The sequence below is a fragment of the Chanos chanos genome, chromosome 7, assembly GCF_902362185.1.
Source record: "Chanos chanos chromosome 7, fChaCha1.1, whole genome shotgun sequence".
Lineage (NCBI taxonomy): Eukaryota > Metazoa > Chordata > Actinopteri > Gonorynchiformes > Chanidae > Chanos > Chanos chanos.
Window position 1 is genome coordinate 7,738,417 of NC_044501.1, and position 23,915 is coordinate 7,762,331.

The 23,915-nt window shown below is 43.9% G+C and overlaps 2 protein-coding genes across 2 annotated transcripts; both read left to right on the top strand.

Annotated features, from left to right (window-relative positions):
• The first annotated feature begins 1,839 nt into the window (after positions 1-1,839).
• capn9 (calpain 9) lies at positions 1,840-15,533 on the top strand. The gene is made up of 20 exons (XM_030779523.1): positions 1,840-2,046; positions 4,460-4,529; positions 5,109-5,227; positions 5,508-5,641; positions 6,438-6,606; positions 6,877-6,960; positions 7,374-7,459; positions 7,663-7,740; positions 8,284-8,444; positions 9,277-9,434; positions 10,039-10,247; positions 10,656-10,692; positions 11,087-11,167; positions 11,434-11,491; positions 11,621-11,685; positions 12,613-12,681; positions 12,839-12,917; positions 14,384-14,500; positions 15,173-15,231; positions 15,507-15,533. The coding sequence occupies exons 1-20, from the start codon at positions 1,840-1,842 to the stop codon at positions 15,531-15,533; spliced, it is 2,067 nt and encodes a 688-aa protein (XP_030635383.1).
• A 932-nt stretch (positions 15,534-16,465) lies between these two features.
• Positions 16,466-23,500, top strand: ltv1 (LTV1 ribosome biogenesis factor). The gene is made up of 11 exons (XM_030780090.1): positions 16,466-16,619; positions 17,020-17,151; positions 17,976-18,173; positions 18,461-18,548; positions 18,895-19,012; positions 19,670-19,913; positions 21,200-21,327; positions 21,567-21,703; positions 22,105-22,157; positions 22,455-22,655; positions 23,383-23,500. Exons 1-11 carry the CDS (start codon positions 16,617-16,619, stop codon positions 23,491-23,493), a joined length of 1,413 nt encoding a protein of 470 aa, XP_030635950.1. The 5' UTR covers positions 16,466-16,616; the 3' UTR covers positions 23,494-23,500.
• The last annotated feature ends 415 nt before the right edge of the window (positions 23,501-23,915 follow it).

Below are 23,915 nucleotides of genomic sequence, written 5' to 3' on the forward strand. Positions count from 1 at the left end.
CGCCCGGCGCTTTAGTAGTAATAAGCCTAGATTTGCCACATCTTCAAAACAAGCAGTTCTTCATTCAGAGAATGTCACACACTGAATACAATTCCTGTTTACTTTATAATAGGAGTGTGATGGCAAATGCCAGGGGGGAAAAAAAGTGTTATTTTTGTCACTGAAATGTGGTTAATGGGGGAAAGTGTAGACTTCGTCAGTGACTCCAGGAAGGTGTTGTGTTGTTTTGAGAATGGATGGGAATCATGTTATACTGAATCGTAGACGACACCTGCTGATGTGAATGAATATGCATTTGAGACCCTTCCTGGATTTCACTGTTCTAGTCTGTCAGGGTTTTGATTTCATTCAGTGACAGACTTTTATTTTGGTACGTTCACAAACACAAGCTTTTGTGACTGGTAATAAAACAGAGGCTTACGCTCTGAGAAATATATTTCAGTTGTTTCTACTGAAGAGTTGTGTTACTGGACGTGTAATTTGAGGACAGAGAGAAAAATCTGTTTAAAAAAAAAATCTGATGAAAGATGTTTGTTTAGAACCTGGCTTTTGTTTGTTTGTGTGTGCGTGCGTGCGCGTGTGTGTGTTGCTTGTTTCCGAGCAGCTGTCATTGATTGTCGCCATGGTTACGGCTCATTGTACAGCACTGTTAAGGAACAACACAGGTTTAACAAATGTTGTATTTTTTCATACATCTCTGCTGAAGGCATTTTTTTTTTTTTTTTTTGTATTACGCTGATAAACTGTAAATATATTTTTGTAATATCAACCATCTTGTTGACTTGTTGAATTTAAAAGAAAACTTAAAAAGATCTTGACTCAGAACCAGATGTCAGTCACCTTTTTTTTTTTTTTTTTTTTTTACATGGGCAGAAGGGGAGTGGAAGCAACTGGTTTTGTTTCCTACAAACCGGAAGAAAGAGGAAAAGCTTTGTGAATATCATTTCCCTACAAGCTCATGTTCCCCTTAAATTTAGGAATTATAATATTACATCAAAAATTCATATTTTTTTTCCCAGGACATTCTATCACATAGACTGTGTTTGTGAATGCGTTTTCAGTTATATTTTATCTTGTATCATAATTATCTTTGTCAGTGCAATAGGTATTCGAATGCACGCAGACACTTTATATAAGCTGTAACGTAGGTGGTTATCCCAGGCCTGAAACACACACACACACACACACACACACACAGAGTCAGGCTCATTCTAATGGAAAACACAGACAGATACGATTCTGTTGTATTCGAATGGGAAACACGCTTCTACACAGGCTGTTGTATTCTAATGCACTGCTGGTCCAGCATAGTACAGTACAATGACCAATCGGATCGCACAGTTGCTTGGACCAGTGGTACAATGTATGACTCATATATGAGTCCATACCCTCATATGAGTCTGTATCCACTCGATACTATCTCTCACACACACACACACTGCAGTAAAGCTTTGATATATGAGGCTTCGCCCACAGTGCATGTGAAGCAGCAACAGTCTGGCACATGCTGGTGTAGTAACAAGTGTAGTTTATGAGGTGGAATGTCTGAGAATTGACTGAAAGGGTGTGTCAAACCCAAGAGGACAAACCTGTTTGAGTCGGGACTCTCTGGGTGTGACACGCAACCTGCCGGTCCTGTATCTGCATCTCGCCGGCACACACACACACACACACGTATGCTCATACAGTGGAGGCGTGTGTGAGCGACGGGAAAAAAAACCCCATCAACGTTTCACAACACTCACATATCGGAGAGAAGCGTGCAAACCTCTCTCTCTCTCTCTCTCGGGTTGTCGTCTGTATCTCTCTCTCGTTTCTGAAAGCGCGCCCGGTTCCAAGATGCCCATCAGTTCCACGTTGTCCGGAGGTTCGGCGAAGCAGGTCCGTGCGGAGAGCACGCAGTCCAGCGGGAAAACGTTCGAGCAGATTCGTCAGGAGTGCCTACGGAGGGGTGTCCTGTTCGAGGACCCAGACTTTCCTGCCGTGGATTCTTCCCTCTTCTACAGCCAGAGTGTCCCCCTTAACTTTGAATGGAAGAGACCAGGGGTAAGTCACAGCATCCCGTCCCCATCAGCGCGTGTCCTTAACCTCTTAACCGCTGCCATGCGTACGCGCCGAACAACACCTGTTTTTTTTTTTTTTTTGTTTTTTTTGGGTTCAACACCCAGTTCGAGTCGTTGGCTAAACATCAATGCCTTTTTTCTTTTCTCAAATGAATGGGGTGTGTCAACGCTTTGCTGGAGAAACACCAGCTGTAGAGCTCTAGTATAAGGCAGAAAAGAGAAGATTCACTGTATGCGTTTCAGTTTTGACAGTAATAAGAACTAATCTCAGAACATAGAGCACACTGTCTGTTGTGTCTTTGGGGGGTAGGGGTGTGTGTGTGTGTGTGTGGGGGGGGGGTGTCATATATAAGTCTTGGGTATGCCTACTTCATCTGCACTACACTGTCACAGAGACTATACCATCAGTTAAAGATGTCATTACCATAGTGTGCAGTGTGAGGGTTGTTCACAGCAGTATTTGAAGGGTCTGGTTCCGGAGACCAGTGGACTGTGTGTTTATGTTTTTTTTTACTAGCCCCACAAAATCACGCCTGACTCAGCTCAGCCTAAGGGACTGATGATGAGTTTTTAAACTGAGTCAGTTGAACCCAAGCGCCACAGTACAGAGACCTCATCACGAATCAGCAGGGGACAGAAATAACCCTGAATTAATGTGTTTGCACGCGTACTGCTGGAGGTTTTTTTTTTAGTCTTAACCAATGTTGCTGCTCTTGAAAATGTCTGTTGTCCTTTGTCCTAAGACTGTGCCTTTTATAATATGCATTCCACACTTAAAATTAGCAAGACGCTCTTAGCAGAGTCAGAGGGCGACGGGTTCCTGTGCTTAGCTTATATTATTAACTCCCACAATGCACAGGTGCAAACTTTACTCTTCTTACCTGCGTATCCTTTCAGCTCAACTCTACTGAAACGATAAAAATGCAGTGTCCGACACACCGATGCACTGTTTGATTCCTTTAACCAGTGTGCTTTGAAACCAGTTATGCAAGTTACTCGAGAGGACTGTGGAACAGCTGAAATGACATTTAAGGAATTACCTCTCAGACCTGATTGAATCAAATGTGGCAACTGCTTAGACACAGTGGTTAGGAGAAGGACCGTGATGTGTTAAACCGTAGGTTCAAAATCAATAAGGAAAAATAAAGGATGTAAAGTAATGTATGACCGTTTAATGTGTGGATTGTAAGAGTGTCTGAAAAGTCACTTTAGCATGTTTTACCGGGCGATGCAACAAATTCGTAGTTAAACAAGAGTGTGGTCATTGTGACTGTAGCAGTTAGTACAAAGTATACAGTGTAATGAAATGAAATGCTCTCACACAGGTATGGGCCTAGAATTAATTGCAGCAATAAACACTTCACTCTGCTTTGGATCATGTAGATTTTTTTTATGCGGACAGTAGAAAACACATACACTGACATTCTGTGAAGATTACCCACCCACTGGTTGTCTTTTTTTTTTTTTTGAAGTAAGGAGAGAGGCTGACACTACAGTATGACAGGAATGTCAATCATCCGTACCTTTGTTGATTTTGCCAGGTTGTGAGTAGACTAAAGTCTGTTTCATTAGCTTCGCTCATACTGCAGGACTCCTGACTGTGACGCTTTGCACTGGCCTGAGGTTTTCTCAGCGCTCTCAGAACTGGTTGGAATATTATCGTTCATAACGTCGCCCGCGTCGAGCTGATTTCCGACAGCCCGTTCTCATTGAAAAGCCCCCCCCCACGCCCGCGGTTGGCCGTCGACTTGATTTTCAGATTCTCGGTTTACGCAAGAAGTTTCTCTCAAATCCTTAATTCTCAGAAATACATGTGGGGTCACTTTACGCCCCGTGTCTGTGAGAGGATTAGGCCGAATAAGAAGCATTAGGGGCGTCGCATTACGGGATTATTAGATCGTCAGAATTCCTCTTCATGTCTTTTCTGTCTTGGCAACTTTGGTCTGGCAATCAGAGAAGAGTTTTGATTTGGTGTCCTTAAAAGTGCATGAAGCCTTGCAACAGTTCGTTTATCTTGATCCCGCCCCATCTGTGATGTCAAAGACCTTAGTCCCGCCCCTTTACAATCCTCACATCTTCTGGTCTTAAAGATACTGATAAAATGACACTGAGACTTCAATGGCTAAACATCACAAAGCAACATTTCTACATTTCTCACCAGGGCGTTCCTAAGACTCTTTGGTGTGTGTTTGTGTGTGTGTGTGTGTGTGTGTGTGTGTGTGTGTGTGTGTGCGCGCACACACTCACACCCCTTTGCTTTGACTGCAGCAAAACTGATTAAAATGTAAAGAATGTAACCACACCTTTGCTAAAAGCAACAGTAGTGTCCCACCCAAATTCTTCCCTCTCACACAATTCCACTAACACGGTTCCTTTTACTTCTTTCTTTTTTTCAGGAAATCTGTGAAAACCCCAAATTCATCCTTGGAGGAGCCGACAGAACTGATATATGCCAAGGACAGCTGGGTGAGAACAGTTATAAATCGTCATCGAGTGACAGTTTACATTAACCAATGGGGAAAAAGGGGTACTGCCCACCTTAATGATTTAAAGACAATGTCATAAACGCCCATTCACACACAGACACACTATGCAAACTATTGGAGTCAATGTGTGTCAAACAGTCAAAGGGTCACTGTTTCTAATCGTTCACCTACAATATGGGTGTAGAGATCCAGTCTTCAATGGTTACAATATCTACAAGTACATAATCCAGCAATGCACTCTTTCACTGTCCTCCTTAAATCCTGGGGGTGAGAGAATTCATCATTTGAGCAAATACCTTCAGATACTGCGCCCCCCCCCCCCCAAGGATTTAAAGTTTGATACCCCTCATCTCCTCAAATCCCAAGCTCCAAACTTCTCCAATCTTAAAAAAAAAGAAAAAAAAAAAAAGATGAAAAACGTAAGCTCACATTACACCATTGTACCTCACACGTCTTCACTCTCTCTGGTGTTTGATCCTAAAAGAGCTTAAGGCTTAGCATCATAACGTAATGTCTTATTCTGAGTAAGCCCGACTTATACGCTGGTTTGCGTCTGTAGGAGACTGCTGGCTGCTGGCAGCGATTGCCTCCCTGACCCTCCATAAGGAAACACTGGCCAGGGTCGTGCCCCCCGACCAGAGCTTCGACCATGGCTACGCTGGGATTTTTCACTTCCAGGTCAGTGCCCTCAAATCATAGTTTGGTCAAACGGTCGGTCAAAAGGGCCGTGGTTCGTTTCTGTCGTTGTCAGAGAGGCTGGGAATCACTACAGAAACAGAAAAAGATACTAGGAGTGCTTTTTAATCCAACTGTGAGTTTAGTGAATGAGAAAAATGGGTGGGGGGGGTGGGGTAGATTTAGCTGAAGAAAACCGTTGTGAAATTTTATGAAGGCAAAGTGTAAATAAAAGACCCCTTAATCTCTGAAGTCTCTCTCTCTCTCTCTCTCTCCCCTGTAGTTCTGGCAGCACGGTAAATGGTTGGACATCGTAGTGGATGACAGGCTTCCCGCGGTGAGGAATAACCTGGTCTTCGTCCACTCGGCCGACAACAACGAGTTCTGGAGCGCCCTCCTGGAGAAGGCCTACGCCAAGTAAGACCCCCATGACACGCCCTTTTAAACTAACATAGGCCATGACTGGTTGTAAAGAAGTTGTGTCAGGCGTGACAGCGATGAGTTAGAGAAAAAAACCTTCAGTCCAGTGAGGCCCCATGGTTTGGATTTGAAAAACACTCACGCATAACAATAGAATGGATTGCCATGGTAACATAAAGAGTATGAAAGTCTATGGCAAGCATGACCTAAGATTAAAATACGTGGAACGACTGAATCCTTTCGCCTCTGTAAAATATACAGTGGTACACCAAGTGTGTCTACACTTAGACGCTATGAAATTCACGAACGGTCTGAGTTATGTCTTATTAACAGTGAAGATTCACTCCTGATAATGGCATTTTACCAGGAATTGCCACAATAACAGACACAGACACAGACCAATGCTGACAAAATGCCTGTCATAGTATCTTAACTCATCCAATGTTGTTCATAAGGCTTAATTACAACACACTTAAAATGTTTAGAGAGTTGATAGCGAAAGAATCAAAATTTATGTTTGACCCTTTTACGGTTAAGAGCATAGTAAAAACACAGTATGTCTGCAGAATTGTGCACACTGTATTGTTAAACTAAAATATTTTAGAAATATTGCCCCCCCCCCCCCCCCACGCCCCATATCAAAGTCTCCTGTGATTTCTTTGACTTTTATAAAATGAAGACAAGTTTCATATGACTGCTACACATAGACATCAGCTGCAGTCTTATCCAGGATCCAGGACGCTGATGAAATATCTCTCTGCGGCCCTCTCTCTCTCCCCTGTTTTCCCGACAGGCTGTACGGCAGCTATGAGTCTCTGAAGGGAGGCAGCACCATCGAGGCCATGGAGGACTTTACAGGAGGAGTGGGGGAGATGTACGACACCAAGAACGCACCAGAGAACCTCTTCGTCATTCTCAAGAAAGCCTTAGACCGAGGCTCCATGCTGGGCTGCTCTATAGACGTAAGACTCGCTGGATCCCGTAATCCGTTACCAAATCCATCTTTTTTTTCCCCTACTTTTGTGAAAAAAAAAAAAATGTTCAAAACAAGCACCAAGAGGCAAGCAGACTGAGCTGCCAGGCCATCACGTGAGCTGCAGTGCCTACGTGACTTCATAGTCCTAGCTCAAGAATTTTTTTTTTTTTCTGAAAAACCTGTATGAAGGTCGGCCCTCCAGGTTCTGGGTTTGTAATAGGGATCCACTCAGTCTCTCCGGTTTGTGTCTCCGTAGATCACCAGCTCTGCCGAGTCTGAGGCACGGACCACCACCGGCCTGGTCAAAGGCCACGCCTACTCCATCACCGGCTTGGAGGAGGTAACCTTGGCAACCGCAGCTGATATGTCTGACGTGTTTGTCTATTTGTTTGTTTGTTAACTCGTTTAACCACTCGGAGCAGTGTTTCACTCATTTCATCAGCTACTGAATTTTTGTATTTGAAAAACCGAACTGAGAAACGCTGACGTTAGATCAGTGATAAGTTATAATCAGTGATAAAATCGTTCGGTCCCCGAACATAATTTGAAATTAACCCTCTTTGTCGGTCGAAAGGATCTCAATGAACAATCTGGCCCGCAGTTTCTTCCTGACAGCGCTAGTTTTGACTCTGGGTTATGGAAATATAAACATTTCATCAGTGGTAGTTCTCAGTAGCCCCCGTGTCTTTCAGTACTCAGTGATTTACATTTTCTGATGATGTAAGAATCCATGCAATGGGTCTGTGTGTACAGGTGAACTACAGGGGCCAGCGGATCAGACTGATTCGGGTCAGAAACCCGTGGGGGCAGGTGGAGTGGAACGGTGCCTGGAGTGACAAGTAGGTGCCCGCCACCCTGTCGGCGATGTCGACTTAGAGTAAAATCCAGTGCTGCTAAGGGCACCTGTCAATCAGGGTTTGTGGAATCTGTAGAAGAAGGAAGATATGAAGATTTGGTTTCGGATTAATGTCCGTACATTTATGCATGCGGGTACCGTCTGAAAATACTTTTTTTTTGCTTTTGCTTTGACTTTTTCTCGTAGTTCGAGAGAGTGGAATATGATTGACAGAGCGGAGAAGAATCGCGTTCTTCAGAACTCTCTGGACGACGGGGAATTCTGGTAAGTGATTGTTTTACCTCAAATGTTTCATCTTCCACAAAAAAAAAAAAAAAAAAAATCACCTAGCTCGTTCCCACTGTGGTCAAACTGTATGTCTAGCAACTGACCAACAAACCACAAATGATAAGGAGGTCTCACAGTGTGGATGTTCTCAATACACTGATGCTGTGGACTTTGAACCAGGGAGCTGATGATAATATTATGAATGTTAGTGTTGACACAATGGCTTTAGAGGGTGAGAATAGTTATAGGGGTCATTCACCCTCTTGCTTCCCTTCACCTTTCCCTGCACTTGTATCTGGTCTAATACTGAACGTAGCAGTGTGGCACTTATGACGCATACGGTTCCTTAACGGTTACACGCTTAGTGTGTGTCCCGTCTGTCTCGGAAGTTGGTTTGGACGAAAAACGCCCGCCACGTGAATAAATGTGATGTGATGTAACATTGAGGGTTACGGTTTGAGGCGGAAGCACTCTGTCATGGACTGAAAACGTTGGGTCGCTTCTACGAGACCAAATGACCACAAATGGTACGTTCTTTAGGATGGAGTTTGAAGACTTCAAGAGAAACTACGACAAGGTCGAGATCTGTAACCTGACCCCAGACGCACTGACAGACAACACCACCAGGAAGTGGGAGGTGAACTTCTTTGAGGGCAGCTGGATCCGTGGGTCAACGGCAGGAGGGTGCAGGAACTACATCGGTAAGGGGCGGGGGGGGGGGGCATTCTACGTGGACGTAGTTGGCATGGGTAATAATAAGCTGGCCGTAATAAGAGATATGATCATTAAAAAAAAAATTAAAGCTGACTCCTGTCTGGCAAGAAACGGTCTGTCGTAATTGACTTGAGTGAATATGTTTGATTTGCATTGAATTTAATCCATTTGATTCAAATTAAATCTCTGTAAGAAAAATGTGTAGTCAAATCGATTCCCATTGAAGGTCAAGGGGCAGCTGTGATTCAGTTTCCAAATTCGAAATCAGTGGGTTCTGGAGAGTTCTTAGTGGTGCTCATCGTAGGTGCAGGATGAAGGGCGATAGAGTATCTGATAGATGATAAATGTACATATAGCAACAAGTTCTCACATAAAAATGTCTTCACTGAAAAGTTAGATTTAATACTGATGTATGGACTTATTTCATCATTAACTTATCAACTTATTTCAACACTACTAACATTGTAGTTATCTTGTAAGAGCATATCTTGTATTGTTTCTGCTTAACAACCACACATGGGCATTGTATTATATTATATTATATTATATTATATTATATTATATTATATTATATTATATTATATTATATTATTTTATATTATTTTATATTATTTTATATTATATTATATTATATTATATTATATTATATTATATTGTATTATATTATATTATATTGTATTATATCATATTGATGAGACACCATGGTATTTTTTGTCTTACAAGTAGAGCTTTAAAACATTATGAAAAGCCTCTTAAGACTCATTTTAAATACATTTGTTCTGATGTTATTTTTGTTTTTTTGTTGTTGTTTTCGTCCAGATACGTTCTGGACAAACCCTCAGTTCAGACTGACTCTGGTGGACGCTGACGACGATGACGACCAGTGCAGCGTGATTATCGCTCTGATGCAGAAGAACAGACGGCAGCTCAGGAAAGAGGGACTGGACCTGCAGACGATCGGCTTTGCTCTTTATGATGTGAGAGAGAGAGAGAGAGACAGAGAGAGAGAGAGAGAGAGAGACAGAGAGAGAGAGAAAGAGAGAGAGAGAGAGAGAGAGAGAGAGAGAGACAGAGAGAGAGACAGAGACAGAGAGAGAGAGACAGAGAGAGAGAGACAGAGAGAGACAGAGAGAAAGAGACAGAAAGAAACAGGGACCGGCAGAAATGTGTAGAGACAGAAAAACAGAGAAAAGAATGGTGGGGTGTGTCTTCATTCCTTCTTTTTAATTCAGTACAACTGAATTCCATACTGAAAAACTGTTTGTTTTCACAGCGCTGTACTCTTTTAGGTAAAATGCCACGAAAGTGAATGAATGGGAGTGAAAGAGAGAGAGAGACAGAGAGACGGGAGAGAGAGAGAGAAAGAGAGAGAGAGAGAGAAATAGAGACCAGCGGAAATGTGTACAAGAACTAAGAGCTCGACCCTAAATGATCCGTACAGTTCCCAGAGAAGAAAATCGTTATTATGAATGATTATTAAATGTTAACACGCGCACGGCTTTTTCAGTGGTGTGTTTTTGACACTCCATCCTTTCCGGGTTTTTCCGTGTCGTGTCCTTCGTCCCCTGCCCGTCCCCGCAGGCTCCTGAGGACGATGACTTTGTGGCGAAAGACTTCTTCCGCTACAACGCCTCCAAGGCCCGCAGCCGTACCTACATCAACCTGAGGGAGGTGTCTGAGCGTTTCACCCTCCCCCCCGGGAAGTACATGCTGGTGCCCACCACCTTCCAGCCCCACCGCGAGGCGGACTTCATGCTCCGCATCTTCTCCGAGAAACAGGCCGACACGACGTATGTGGGCCAGACCGTGGATTCTCTGTTTCCGTCCATCCCTGTGTCGTTTGTCGCGTTGCGTTTCAAAGCCTGCTCAGAACGTGTTCAGTCTCTTTTTCCTTTCTTTTACTGTCTGCCTGTCTATCTGTCTATCTGTCTGCCTGCCTGCCTGCCCGTCTATCTGTCTGCCTGTCTGTCTGTCTGCCCGTCTATCTGTCTGTCTATCTCTCTCTCTCTCTCTCTCTCTCTCTCTCTCCCTCTCTCTCTCTCTCTCTCTCTAACCCCCTGTGTCTTTCTCTGTAGCAGTATCTGAGTATGATCCTTTTCATTCGTTTGGACAATCCATACTCTGAGTTTTGTCATTTCGCTCTTGAATGTTTTTTGACTGAGCTGTCCTTTTGGTTTTGGTTTTGTTTCTGGCAATAGGGAGATGGGTAACACCATTGATGCTGTCCTGCCAGATGTGAGTACAACCTGAAACATTCATTCTCTTTAAACTTCTCATTGACTTTGCATTCCCACAGAAATAAAATGTAGTTGTGTCCAATAAGATTTCAGGCCAGGCCTCCTGGAGGTCCACAGTCATGCTGGTTTTACATATCAGCCAAACACTTGTGGTCTCTGATTGGCTGAATAATACAAACACCTACTCTCACCTTATCATTGGTCAGCCTCTGATTATGAGGCGAGTGCAGAAAAACAGAAGTACCATGGACCTCCAGGACTGGGTCTAAGAAACCCTAAAGTCATAGGTTAACCGACCTGGACTGAAACGTATTCCGTTCTCCATTCAGCGATGAAAAGAGGGAGAGTGAAAAAGAGAAAACTGATTCATAACGTCTTCTTGTCTTCCTTAGCCACCAAAGCCAAACCCACCAGAGGAGGAAACGGAAGAGGAGCGGGGACTGAGGAACCTCTTTGAACAGATTGCCGGCTCGGTAAGAATCAGATTACAGTAACCAGAGTCAGATTACACACAACTGGAGTCAGATTACAGACAGAGATGTCTGTAACCTGAGGGCTGAATATGATGACTCAGTTGATTAGGTCTACACAATATGTTGTTCTTTAGGTGGTTAACATACTCGCTTTAAAGGGAAAAATCGGATAGAGAGAGCGCCCTCTGTTGGTCATGCTGTGATCTGCATGTTAACTCTTTCCTGAGTGTTTCTCATGATGTTTTTGTTTTTCCCTCTCTCTACAGGACAAGGCGATCAGTGCTAGAGAGCTTCAGCAGGTACTGAACGCCGTTCTGAGCAGAAGTGAGTTCATTCATTTTCATTACCGACATCTCAGAATGTTTAATTATGTTTGATCATAACACACACACACGCACGCACACACACACACAGTCAGCGTTCTTCACGGCCCTGTGTCTGCTTTTTCTGTAGGGAAAGAGATCAAATTTGACGGGCTGAGTCTGAATACCTGTCACAGCATCATTAATCTGATGGATGTATCCTTTCATACGGTCGAACCTCTAAACCCTGTTTAAACACACCACTTATCACCTCTGCAACGGTGCCTTAACCCCACACACTACACACCACCTCAGTGTCGTTAATCTAATGGACATATCCTTTCACACATCCTCACTTAACACCTCACACCACATATCAACTCGGGCACCCTAACCCTAACCATAAACGCCACACAACTAATCATCTCTGTCACACCTACTTAACACAGCACACATCAAACCAGTCACACTGACTTAACACAGCACACATCAACCCAGTCACACTGACTTAACACAGCACATATCAACTCAGTCACACTGACTTAACACACCACACATCAACTCAGTCACACTGACTTATACAGCACACATCAACCCAGTCACACTGACTTAACACAGCACATATCAACTCAGTCACACTGACTTAACACAGCACATATCAACTCAGTCACACTGACTTAACACACCACACATCAACTCAGTCACACTGACTTAATACAGCACACATCAGCTCAGTCACACTGACTTAACACAGCACACATCATCTCAGTCACACTGACTTAATACAGCACACATCAGCTCAGTCACACTGACTTAACACAGCACACATCAGCTCAGTCACACTGACTTAACACAGCACACATCATCTCAGTCACACTGTCTCAACACAGCACACATCAACTCAGTAACACTGTCTCAACACAGCACACATCAACTCAGTAACACTGCCTTAACACAGCACACATCAACTCAGTAACACTGCCTTAACACAGCACACATCAACTCAGTCACACTGACTTAACACACCATACATCAGCTCAGCTATCTATGACCACAAAATCATTCATTTGTGATTAAAAAGAGGTCTTTCTGTTCAAATGTGACTCTCCTTTTGTGGAGTTAACCTTGACCCCCAGAACACAGGTCGACAACACGGGGATGTTGGAGTTTTCAGAGTTCAAAGTTTTCTGGGACAAACTGAAGAAATGGATTGTAAGTCCTGCTCTCATGCTTCTCATGTCACTAAACAGTTAAAGCCCAGAAACAGTGTAGAGAAAAGCGTGATTGTGTTGCCATGGCAAGATGGTTATGGTAATGTTTCCAAGGTGACGAGCTTCTCATTCACATGTGCTCCGTGTTGTTATTACAGATGCTCTTCCTGTCGTTCGACACAGACCGCTCTGGTCGCATGTCATCGTACGAACTCCGCATTGCCCTGAAAGCGGCAGGTAATGTACACACCACTGACTCTCACCACTGACTCTCACCACTGACTCACACCACTGACTCACACCACTGACTCTCTCCACTGACTCTCACCACTGACTCTCTCCACTGACTCACACCACTGACTCTCACCACTGACTCACACCACTGACTCTCTCCACTGACTCTCTCCACTGACTCACACCACTGACTCTCTCCACTGGCTCACACCACTGACTCTCACCACTGACTCTCACCACTGACTCTCACCACTGACTCTCTCCACTGACTCTCACCACTGACTCTCACCACTGACCCTCACCACTGACTCACACCACTGACTCTCACCACTGACTCACACCACTGACTCTCACCACTGACTCTCACCACTGACTCACACCACTGACTCTCACCACTGACTCACACCACTGACTCACACCACTGACTCTCACCACTGACTCACACCACTGACTCTCTCCACTGACTCTCACCACTGACTCTCACCACTGACTCACACCACTGACTCACACCACTGACTCTCACCACTGACTCACACCACTGACTCTCTCCACTGGCTCACACCACTGACTCTCACCACTGACTCTCTCCACTGACTCACACCACTGACTCACACCACTGACTCTCACCACTGACTCTCACCACTGACTCACACCACTGACTCACACCACTGACTCTCACCACTGACTCACACCACTGACTCACACCACTGACTCTCACCACTGACTCTCCCCACTGACTCTCCCCACTGACTCACACCACTGACTCTCACCACTGACTCTCCCCACTGACTCTCACCACTGACTCACACCACTGACTCTCACCACTGACTCACACCACTGACTCTCACCACTGACTCTCACCACTGACTCACACCACTGACTCTCACCACTGACTCTCTCCACTGACTCACACCGCTGACTCACACCGCTGACTCACACCGCTGACTCTCACCGCTGACTCACACCACTGACTCTCACCACTGACTCACACCGCTGACTCACACCACTGACTCTCACCACTGACTCTCACCACTGACTCTCACCACTGACTCTCTCCACTGACTCACCACTGACTCTCACCACTGACTCTCACCACTGACTCACACCACTGACTCACACCACTGACTCTCACCACTGACTCTCACCACTGACTCTCACCACTGACTCACACCACTGACTCACACCACTGACTCACACCATTGCCTCTCACCATTGCTCTCACCACTGACTCACACCACTGACTCTCACCACTGACTCACACCACTGACTCTCACCACTGACTCACACCACTGACTCTCACCACTGACTCTCACCACTGACTCTTAACTACGACTAATGATCTGTGACATAAATGAGATGGTATGTGCCAGTTTACTTCAGCGTCCCGATGGGGCGTTTGGCCCCAGGATAACAAACAAAATAAACAAGTAAATAAATTCTGCCGTTTTGGCTCTGCGCCTTGTTGTCAGGGATGCATCTGAACAACAAACTGCTGCAGCTTCTGGGTCTGCGTTTCGCCGACAAAAACTACGACATCGACTTTGACGACTACCTCACCTGCATCGTGAGACTGGAGAACATGTTCCGTAAGTGGATGGAACATTTTTATTCATTTGGTCTCTGTTTTTTTCTATCTATCTATCTATCTATCTATCTATCTATCTATCTATCTATCTATCTATCTATCTGTGTGTCTGTCAGTCTATCTATCTATCTATCTATCTATCTATCTATCTATCTATCTATCTATCTATCTATCTATCTATCTGTCTATCTATCTATCTTTGTGTCTGTCAGTCTATCTATCTTTGTGTCTGTCAGTCTATCTATCTATCTATCTATCTATCTATCTATCTATCTATCTATCTATCTATCTATCTATCTATCTATCTATCTATCTATCTATCTGTGTGTCTATCTATCTATCTATCTGTCTGTCTGTCTGTCTGTCTGTCCATCCATCCATCCGTTTGTTTGTCTGTCTGTCTACCTGTCTACTTCTGTAAATATGGTAGAGTATGCAAGCAGAACTTGAATACACAGTATATTTCTCAGACTTTTTAATCTATATTTTAACCTATGCAGAGTCACGTTTTCAATAACATGTCAGTACTCTAAACCTTTTTACATCTGACTCATCACTGTTAAAATACAAACTGACCTCACGTGAAAGACCAGGATGTGCAGATGGACATATGAGCACCCAGTGTGACACCTCATGTTTCCTCTCTCTCTTCGTCTCTTCATTCATATCACAGGAGTTTTCCAGGCACTAGACAAGTACAAGAGAGGAGAAGCCACAATGAATTTCCAACAGGTAACATGTTACATGAGCTGTATATTCTTTATTTTGTGCCGTGATTTTAGTGAAACACAAAAGTACTGGAAACCCATACAGTTTATTGCTGAGTTAACTGTGTACGAAGACATTCCCTGTGATATTCAGGGATCTGAGTTTAAATATTCCATGTCACTGACTTCATGGACATGAAATTGTTCTGTGAATTTGTTCAATTTCTTCAGTTCAGTGAATTTGTTAAATGGTTTGTTTGTTAAGTGGTAAATGTTTGTATGTTTGTTTTCATTCGACAGTTTCTGTTCCTGTCCATGAATGTCTGAGAAGTCAAGAGAGCCAACCTTTTAAAAGAAAGAAGGAAAGAAAGAAAGAAAGAAAGAAAGAAAGAAAGAAAGAAAGAAAGAAAGAAAGAAATATTGTGAACAAAATAGACTGTGTTGCTGTGTTTTCCATAAAAGCCTTTCTAAGAACAAACTGTTTGTGTTTATTACAGTTAACTTTTATTTCTCATTTCTAAGTTTTCTGCTGCTGATGTTCTTTTGTTTACATTAACTGATGCTATGGCTGTCGGAATCCAAATAAATCGTAATTTTTATTCATGTCTCCAAAACAGAGATTCAGGCTAATTCTGGTTCCTGGGGACTACAGAATGAGTTTATGTAAAACTGAATAAATCCGAGAATAAAATACTTGAAAAACATTTGTGTGTAGACTCTCTTGGGGGCACAAGACAGTCAAAGATATCCTCAGATTGGACAACTATAAATTTTCATTGCTTTAGTTTACATGGGGCCTCTTTATATTAACAGTGATACGACGTGATTCAAAATATGGTAGTTTCCGGCCGCTGGTTTTTCATATCCTAGACATGGCAGAAAAAGCTAGCAGCCATGGCATTGATCTGCGGTGCGCTGTAAATTGACTCGGAGCAGACAATGTCTCCCCCTATTGGCTATCAAAAGCAATGACACACGACTCACTACCTAGGCTCTATTGAGCACATGAGCTTGAACGATTGGTTGTGTCTGTTGGATTAAACCAAATGTCGAAAAGCATATAGTTTAAATGTCTTGATAAATCGCATTTGAAGTTATTTAATAACATATTTACATAATTATTCACTTTAAGTATAACTATTTTACAATTACTAGACATCCGAACCCCAGTGGATCAATTTATTAGTCGAAAATAAAACCTCGTTTATCCATGCTCAGAATGGCTCAGTCCACAAATGGCCGAAGCAGCATGTGGAGTCGCACATTACTTTTGTTGGCATCAAAATAATGACTGATTGCGGTCTGTTCTTAATGATTCAGCATAGCATAAAAAGCGTCTGTCAGCTTTGAAATACAAGTCAATAAATACATTTATAAAAGAATAACCGAATCTGCGGTTTAGACGGCACAATGGTAAGTAACGTTTGACGTTAACTTAGCTAGCTAGTTCACGTCCACATTAGCTGGAAGACTTGATAGTTTACAAAGCTCTAGAATAAATATTCTGTTATAAAATTTTTAGAGACTTCAGAGTTATTACAGTTATTTGGGCACCGAACAGTAAGACTTTATACTACAACCTGAAACTTTCATGAACTGTCTACCAACGTGTTTACACGTTACCCACAGCTTCCATTAACGTCACATGGAAAACGTTAGACTGTGTTCTGGTGCCACACAATATTATTAATCCGTCGATAATTAGGTCAGATTTATTAATTCGTTAATGTATGAATTCATATAAAATTGTCAGAGTCATCAGGTGAATAACTGGTGTGTTCACCGTCCCGGTGTGTTCCCTTCTCCCCCATAGCCTCACAGAAAGAAAAAGTCGTTCATCGACAAGAAGAATGCGGTGTCTTTTCACCTGGTACACAGAAGTCAGAAAGATCCGCTCGCGGCGGACGAGAAAGCTCCTCAACATGTCCTTTTACCTGCGTCCAAGGTGAGGCGGACTCACAGTCCGTTTTTCAGTACAACTCCTACGTGATGTTCTCCAGCGTTAGTGGACTGACCGACTTAGTTTCAGTCTGCCATCCAAATGAATTCAGTTCCCTGCTCTCGGGTTCAGCACGGCTTTACATAACTGAGATGAGCTATTCGTTGGCAAAGATAGGTCAGTGGACATGGTCTCCTAGTTCAGTGATTAAAAAAAAAAACAAAAAAACTGGAAGTTATAATTACTGTATGCATATCACCCATGTATAGAGAACAATCAGAAATCATCTTAGTAGTAAACCTACTAAGACAACACAAGAGTAAAATACAACTGCTTTGCCTATTAGGACTGCGGAATCTCTTGCCATCTTCTGCAGGAAACTGAAAACCCACCTCTTCAGAACCCACCTGTCCCCCACTGCCTAACCTCCCTTTCTTTACATAAAAAAAAAACAAAACAAAACTTTGTCTTGTATCTGAGTTTGTCATTCACTGTCAAAGTATTCCAGGGGCGCAATACGAAGGGGTAAATTGACGCTCAGTCTTATTGTGATCTCTGCTTATGAGGTTATAGGATCTGACTGATGCACTTATTGTAAGTCGCTTTGGCTAAAAGCGTCTGCCAAATACCAAATTGTAAATTGCAAATTGTATGCTCGTACACACTCATACACTTATCTGGCTCCGACAGAACAAGTGATGTCAGAATAGAACGCGGCATGATTTAGTGGTAATTACAGACAGTCGCATACTAACCGTGTATACTACTGTGTGTACAGGGTCACAGTTCTGTGGATCACAGGCTCTTCCGTTTTGACTTTATTTTCTCAGTCTGATGCTGATGAACGCCGAGAAGAACAGAGGAAGTATGGCGTGTTTTTCGACGACGACTATGACTACCTGCAGCATCTGAGAGAGGCGTCCCATTCCACCGAACTGCTCCCGGCAGCGCTCCCGTCCCGGGACGGTCCCGGGTTCAGCCTGGTCGACGAAGACGCGGAGGAGGAAGAAGAGCCACAGAATGTACCGGTAACCCAGTCCGACCTCGACTGCTCCAGTTTGTTATGAAGTCACTGTTGGAGTTTTTTTTTACTTCATTTGTAAACTCTAAATAATTTTGTTCATTAAATCATAAATGTCCTGTTTTCTGTTTTGTTAAGATAAATGCTTAAAGAAATTAGTTTTACATAAGTACTCAAAGAAATAATGTGAATGAGTCTTCTTTTTTTTTTTTTAGCTGCATAAATCTGTTGGTGGAAACATTCAGTTAGACAGCCTACGTTGATGTTTCTCTTTCTCTTGACTCTTTTGTTCAGACGGCCTCCATCAAGCTGCCCTCGTCTGTGTTTGCCTCCGAGTTCGAGGAGAAGGTTGGTCTACTAAACAAAGCAGCTCCCATATCAGGTGAGGGTTTGTTTGTTTGTTTCTGTAGCATCAGGGGCTGATATTGTGGGGTTTTTTGTTTTGTTTTTTTTTAACTCACAGTGCTAAGATTCTGTTACTATTACATTGTGTTTTATTGTTTTTACGGTGTTGTCTCAAATGAGAACAAGCAATCTTGCGTCACCATGTGGATCAGGCATTTTGCTTCTTTACTCTGGGTCTCAGATGGACTCATTAAAAAAAAAAGAAAAAAAAAAGATGTGGAACAGAGCTCTAACCCTAAAGGACTGGAGACTGGACTTTTGCTCCAGTTCTGAAAGGTTTTCTGCTCCCCTGTTGAAAGCAGTGTCTCTCTTTCGGCCCACAGGACCAAGGCTGGACATGGACCCGGATATCGTGGCTGCTATGGATGAGGACTTTGACTTTGACGACCCAGAGAACATTCTGGATGACGACTTCGTCGTAAAGGCCAACGACGTCGCGGGGTGCGTGTGGCTATGTCATCGTCGTTGTTTTTGTTGTCGTTTGTGATGTCGTTGTAACTCTTGTAGAGGAACTATAGTGATGGTATCAAAGACAGACTTAGACTATATCTGTGTGCAATAACAGTGGTGTGTAACTCGGACCCATAGGTTCCTAAGTCTTCATGGGTTGTAGTTATACTAGCCTGTCCAGGTTTCTGATTGGCTGAGGGGTCATGCATACCTGTTCACATCCCGGATTGGCTGAGCAGTACGCATACCTTTTCACATATCTGATTGACAGAGGGGTTATGCATACCTCACTGTTTCTGATTGGCTTAGGGGAGTGTATGCATACCTGACCATGTCTCTGTTTGGCTGAGCAGTACGCATACCTGTTCACGTCTCTGATTGGCTGAGGGTTATCCATACCTGCTCACATCTCTGATTGGCCGAGCAGTACGCATACCTGTTCACATCTCTGATTGGCTGAGCTGTACGCATACCTGACCATGTCTCTGATTGGCTGGGGGGGGGTGCATACATGTCCATGTCTCTTGATTGGCTGAGGGAGCCTCCAGAGCCTAATCTGGGTCCATCTGTGTCAGACCGATAATACTGAGCTGACAAAGACCTGGAAAAAAAAAAATCACTCAGTGTCCTTCATGTCTTTAATCGCAGGGAGGATGATGATGATGATGATGATGATGAGTGGGAGGACACGGACGAAGGAGAGAGCTGTGAGGAGGAAGAGGAGGAGCGGGATTACGACTCCGCGGGCGGTCTGTCCGAGGACGGGGACGGCAGGCGGGAGTTCATGTTCATGGACGAGGAGACGAAGACTCGATTCACCGAATATTCGCTCACGTCGTCCGTCATGCGGCGGAACGAGCAGCTCACGCTGCTGGACGACCGCTTCGAGAAAGTGAGTCATCACCGTCGACGTGGGTTCACATTATGTCCGAAGTTGCCCTTTCACACATGTACTACCAACTATAACCGCAGAATCAGGTTCACATTATGTCCAAAGTTGCCCTTTCACACATGCACTACGGACTATAACCGCAGAATCAGGTTCACATTATGTCTAAAGTTGCCCTTTCACACATGCAGCACGGAGCAGCAGATAGTGCGAGTTAGACGCTTTCACACGTACTCGAAATGCTCCGTTTGGTTTAGGGGAGGGGGTTGGCGTCTGGGTAGAGCGTGCAGGAGGCGGGACATGACGCAAAAAGTAGCGTTTTGTTTACAACAAATCGAAAAAGGTGGACGGGGCTTCCGACTTTTGTCTGACAACTACGGCGCAGCTTTTACCGACAGAAGTTCCCGAATCTCATTTGCCTTGCCGTCTTTGTGTAAATGACCCTTCTTCTTCACCCTCGTTTTTTTTTTTTTGTTCTTCCGGTTTCTCCGCCAGTCGCATGTTAGAAACGGCATCAACACGGCCACTCTCTCGCTGTGCGTACTCCGGAGTATAAACCGCTCTATTCACACACGGACCCAAATGAAGAGAAAACGGACTTTGTACTAGGGGGCTGGTAGTATAAACGCTGTTTAGAATCTGAGTCGACTGATTTGGACATCTTTGATCACACATACATTCCCTCCGGTTAGAATCCGGATTATTTTAGGTGTTGCAGTGCATGTGTGAGAGGGGCTTAAGAGATTGAGTAGTAGTGGACTGAAACAGACCAGTGAATCCCAGTCACTGGGCTAAAGCGCACCACCATGCTGTCAGGTGAGCTCTGAGGACAGAAAACTCTAGAATCACGGATAAATATCATCCACTTAAATAAAAACTGTTATCATTTAAATTTAAACCGCCGCATTCATTTCCCGGAAGCGTATGTAATAAATGTCAGATTTTTTGTAGTAGGTTATATAAACCTAAGACATTTGACTGTGTGTTTGACCCTGTTGGCAACTGCAGAAAAGGTGGTGTGCAGTGAGATGGTTATTTGATTTAATTTTGTTTTGTTTTATTTTATTTTATTTTTTTATTAAGTGTGGAAAAACCACAGACAGGGGTGAGGAGAGGCCTGCAAATTAAAAAGCTCATTGTAGATTTTTGTTAGAAAGGATCATTTTACTCTACACGTCACTTGTGATGTCATACATAATGTCAAAGATGTGATGTCATAATAACTCTACTGTAGCTGTGTTAGCTGCTACGCTCAGACGTGTCATTGTGCTGTGTTTTTGTTTGTTTAGTTCTTTGAGCAGTTTGATGACGATGAGATTGGTGCTCTGGACAACGCAGAGTTGGAAGGTTACATCGAACCCGACAGTGCTCGACTGGACGAGGTCATCAAAGACTACTTCAAACAGAAGGAGAAAGAGTGAGTTTGTGTGGGTGTGTTTGTCAGAGAGAAAGACAAATGATTTGGTCTTTTTTGATTTAATAACGTCACGGCTGATGTATATAAGCTGATCATTGTCCGGTTGGTGCGGGCGTTTGTACATTTCCACAGATGCGTGACGGCACTCTTCGTCGTCGCGTAGAAATAAAAATAAAACAAGTTCTCCTCCCCGTCCGTCTCCACCCCTCAGCGCCTCCTCATCTCTGCTCCCTCCGCAGGTACCAAAAGCCGGACCAGCTGGGCCCGAAGGAGCCGCCCATTTTGGAGGAGGAGGACGAGGAGGAGAAGGACGAGACAGAAATCATTACAGTAGAGGAGCCACCAACAGAGAAATGGGACTGCGAGACTATCATTAGTAAGAGGAGGAGACATGTTCTCCCATTCACCTCCTGTAAGGCTGAAACACCAGAGCTTAAGGTTCAGACGGATGGACGGGCATGCACTCAAATGATAAAGTCTTTCTCCATAACGTTAATGCGTGGCCTGTTGTTCCAAACCGAATGAGATGCACAGATTTAGGTCTCTGTAAGCGTAAGACTTCTTTAGAGGGGATTAAGCCGCCGCCCTTGGCGATTTGATGTCTTTTTGCGGCGTTAAGTGACGCGGAGTCAGAGCCCGACAATCCATAATGTGAGCTTCGCATTTGAAAGAGGGTTTTTTTTTGTTTGTTTGTTTTTTTGTTTTTGTTTTTGTTTTGTTTTGTTCAGCTCTTAGTTGTGTAACATAAGAGTCATCTCTGCTATTATTTGTCTGCAGGCACATACTCCAATTTATACAACCGACCAAAAGTTATCGAGGAGCCGCCCAAGGTAATGGAAACCTCTCATGGGCGTGTGTGTGTGTGTGTGTGTGTGTGCGTGTGTGTGTGTGGTTTTTCTACCAACCATTAGAATTTCAGTCCCAATTAACTGCATTAATTCCACTTAAAAAGAATCCTGTTTTATGTTCCCAGTTCACAGTTGCTACATATCAGACTTCAGTAAAAGAAAGCCATTTCTCCATGGAAAGGAGGTTTCTGATTTGAAACACCCAAGTGGTTGATTTCTTTTTTTTTTTTTTTATGCTGATCAATAATCAATAACTTTTTTTTTTTCCCCCCGCTTCAGCCCAAGCCGATTCGCGTCTCGGGCAAAACGGGTATTCCCCTGGACGTGCTACCCAAACGGGGGTTGACGGCACGACAGGTGGAGAAGATGGAGCGCATAAACGACCTTGACCTCCCCCGTGCCTCCACACAGCCGCGCTCTAAGGATGAGAGCAAGGACGACAGAAAAGCCCGGAAACAGGCCATCAAAATGGAACGGAAGGTCAGGCTTCCTTTTGCCTGTCTTTTTTTTTTTTTAATTTCTCTCTTGGTTTAGTGTCTCTCTCTCTCTCTCTCTCTCTCTCTCTCCATCTCTATCTCTGTCTCTCTCTCTCTCACACTCTCACTGTCTCTTTCTGTCTGTGTATCTCTTTTTATCTCTCTCTGTCTTTTTCTTTGTTTCTCTCTCTCGTCTCTCTCTCTCTCTCACTGTCTCTCTCTGTCTTTTTCTTTGTTTCTCTCTCTCTCTCTCTCTCTCTCTCTCTCTCTCTCTCTGGTTATCTCAGTCTGGTCTGTTCCATATTTGCCTAAGCCAGTGTGCTTTCAGCAGGTGGCAGATCTGTATCTCTGTCAGTCACTCGTGTCTTGGCAGAGCTCCCACAAATAGGTGGTGCCATGAAAATCAGGTGTCTTTTCTCAGGCAGATAAGCTATGAAGAATTAAGACTTGATTTGTTAGTAAAACATTATCTTGGTGCCATTCAGAAAGGCGTGGTTCGTTTGGACTTTGATAAGGATAAAGTTTGTCGAAGACCAACCGATAAAGTTCTGCGCATGCTGTTAAACCATTAAAGAGAACCTCCCCCAGAGGGAGGACATGGAAAACCACTGACCTGCTTAACATGATTGCAGTCAGGATGGATGAAACTGCATGTGGCGGACTCATTTCAATAATAATTGCGTGTGGGTTATTAATACCGCGCAGTAACGTTTGACCTTTGTGTTTGGCAGGAGAGGAGAGTGGAGAAGAAAGCCAACAAGACGGCCTTCAAACAGGAGAAAGCCATGCAAGAGAAACAAATGGTTCATCTCAAAGCTAATATTCAGGGCCTGAAGCTCTAGCCCCCCCCCCCCCCCCCGCGCGGAGAGCAAGTCCGCCCGCCCCACGCGCGGACGGCGGCCGCGTTCAGACACTTCCCCGCGGCTGTTTTTCCCCACGTTGGCTTCCGGAGGGCCCGGACACAATGCCTCATCTGTGGGTTAGCGCACAGGAAGTCAAACAGGGCGTGTGTCTGAATGAAACATGTTGATAGCTGTAATCAACAAAAAGTCCTGGTTTAACAAGCCTTGACTGTGTGTACATGGATTTTTTTTTTTTTTTGTTTGTTTGTTTACTTTGCACATAATCAATAAAAACTAATTGACCATGATACTCACCTGGTGCCAGTGATGAATCACAGATTGGTTTTTGTTTTTGGGGGTTGTTTTTTTTCCACCCCCTAACAGGTTTTTTTGGGGGGGTTTTTTTCGCGTGTGTGTGCGTC

What these genes read in the sequence shown, in the direction of transcription:
- ltv1 (XM_030780090.1), top strand. An exon ending in AAGAGCCACAGAATGTACCG is followed by an intron (nt 18,174 to 18,460) that starts GTAACCCAGTCC and finishes TCTTTTGTTCAG; the next exon opens with ACGGCCTCCATCAAGCTGCC. An exon ending in TGGACGACCGCTTCGAGAAA is followed by an intron (nt 19,914 to 21,199) that starts GTGAGTCATCAC and finishes TTGTTTGTTTAG; the next exon opens with TTCTTTGAGCAGTTTGATGA.
- capn9 (XM_030779523.1), top strand. Translation starts at nt 1,840, where the DNA reads ATGCCCATCAGTTCCACGTTGTCCGGAGGTTCGGCGAAGCAGGTCCGT. An exon ending in CTGGGATTTTTCACTTCCAG is followed by an intron (nt 5,228 to 5,507) that starts GTCAGTGCCCTC and finishes TCTCCCCTGTAG; the next exon opens with TTCTGGCAGCACGGTAAATG. An exon ending in CCACAATGAATTTCCAACAG is followed by an intron (nt 15,232 to 15,506) that starts GTAACATGTTAC and finishes TTCATTCGACAG; the next exon opens with TTTCTGTTCCTGTCCATGAA.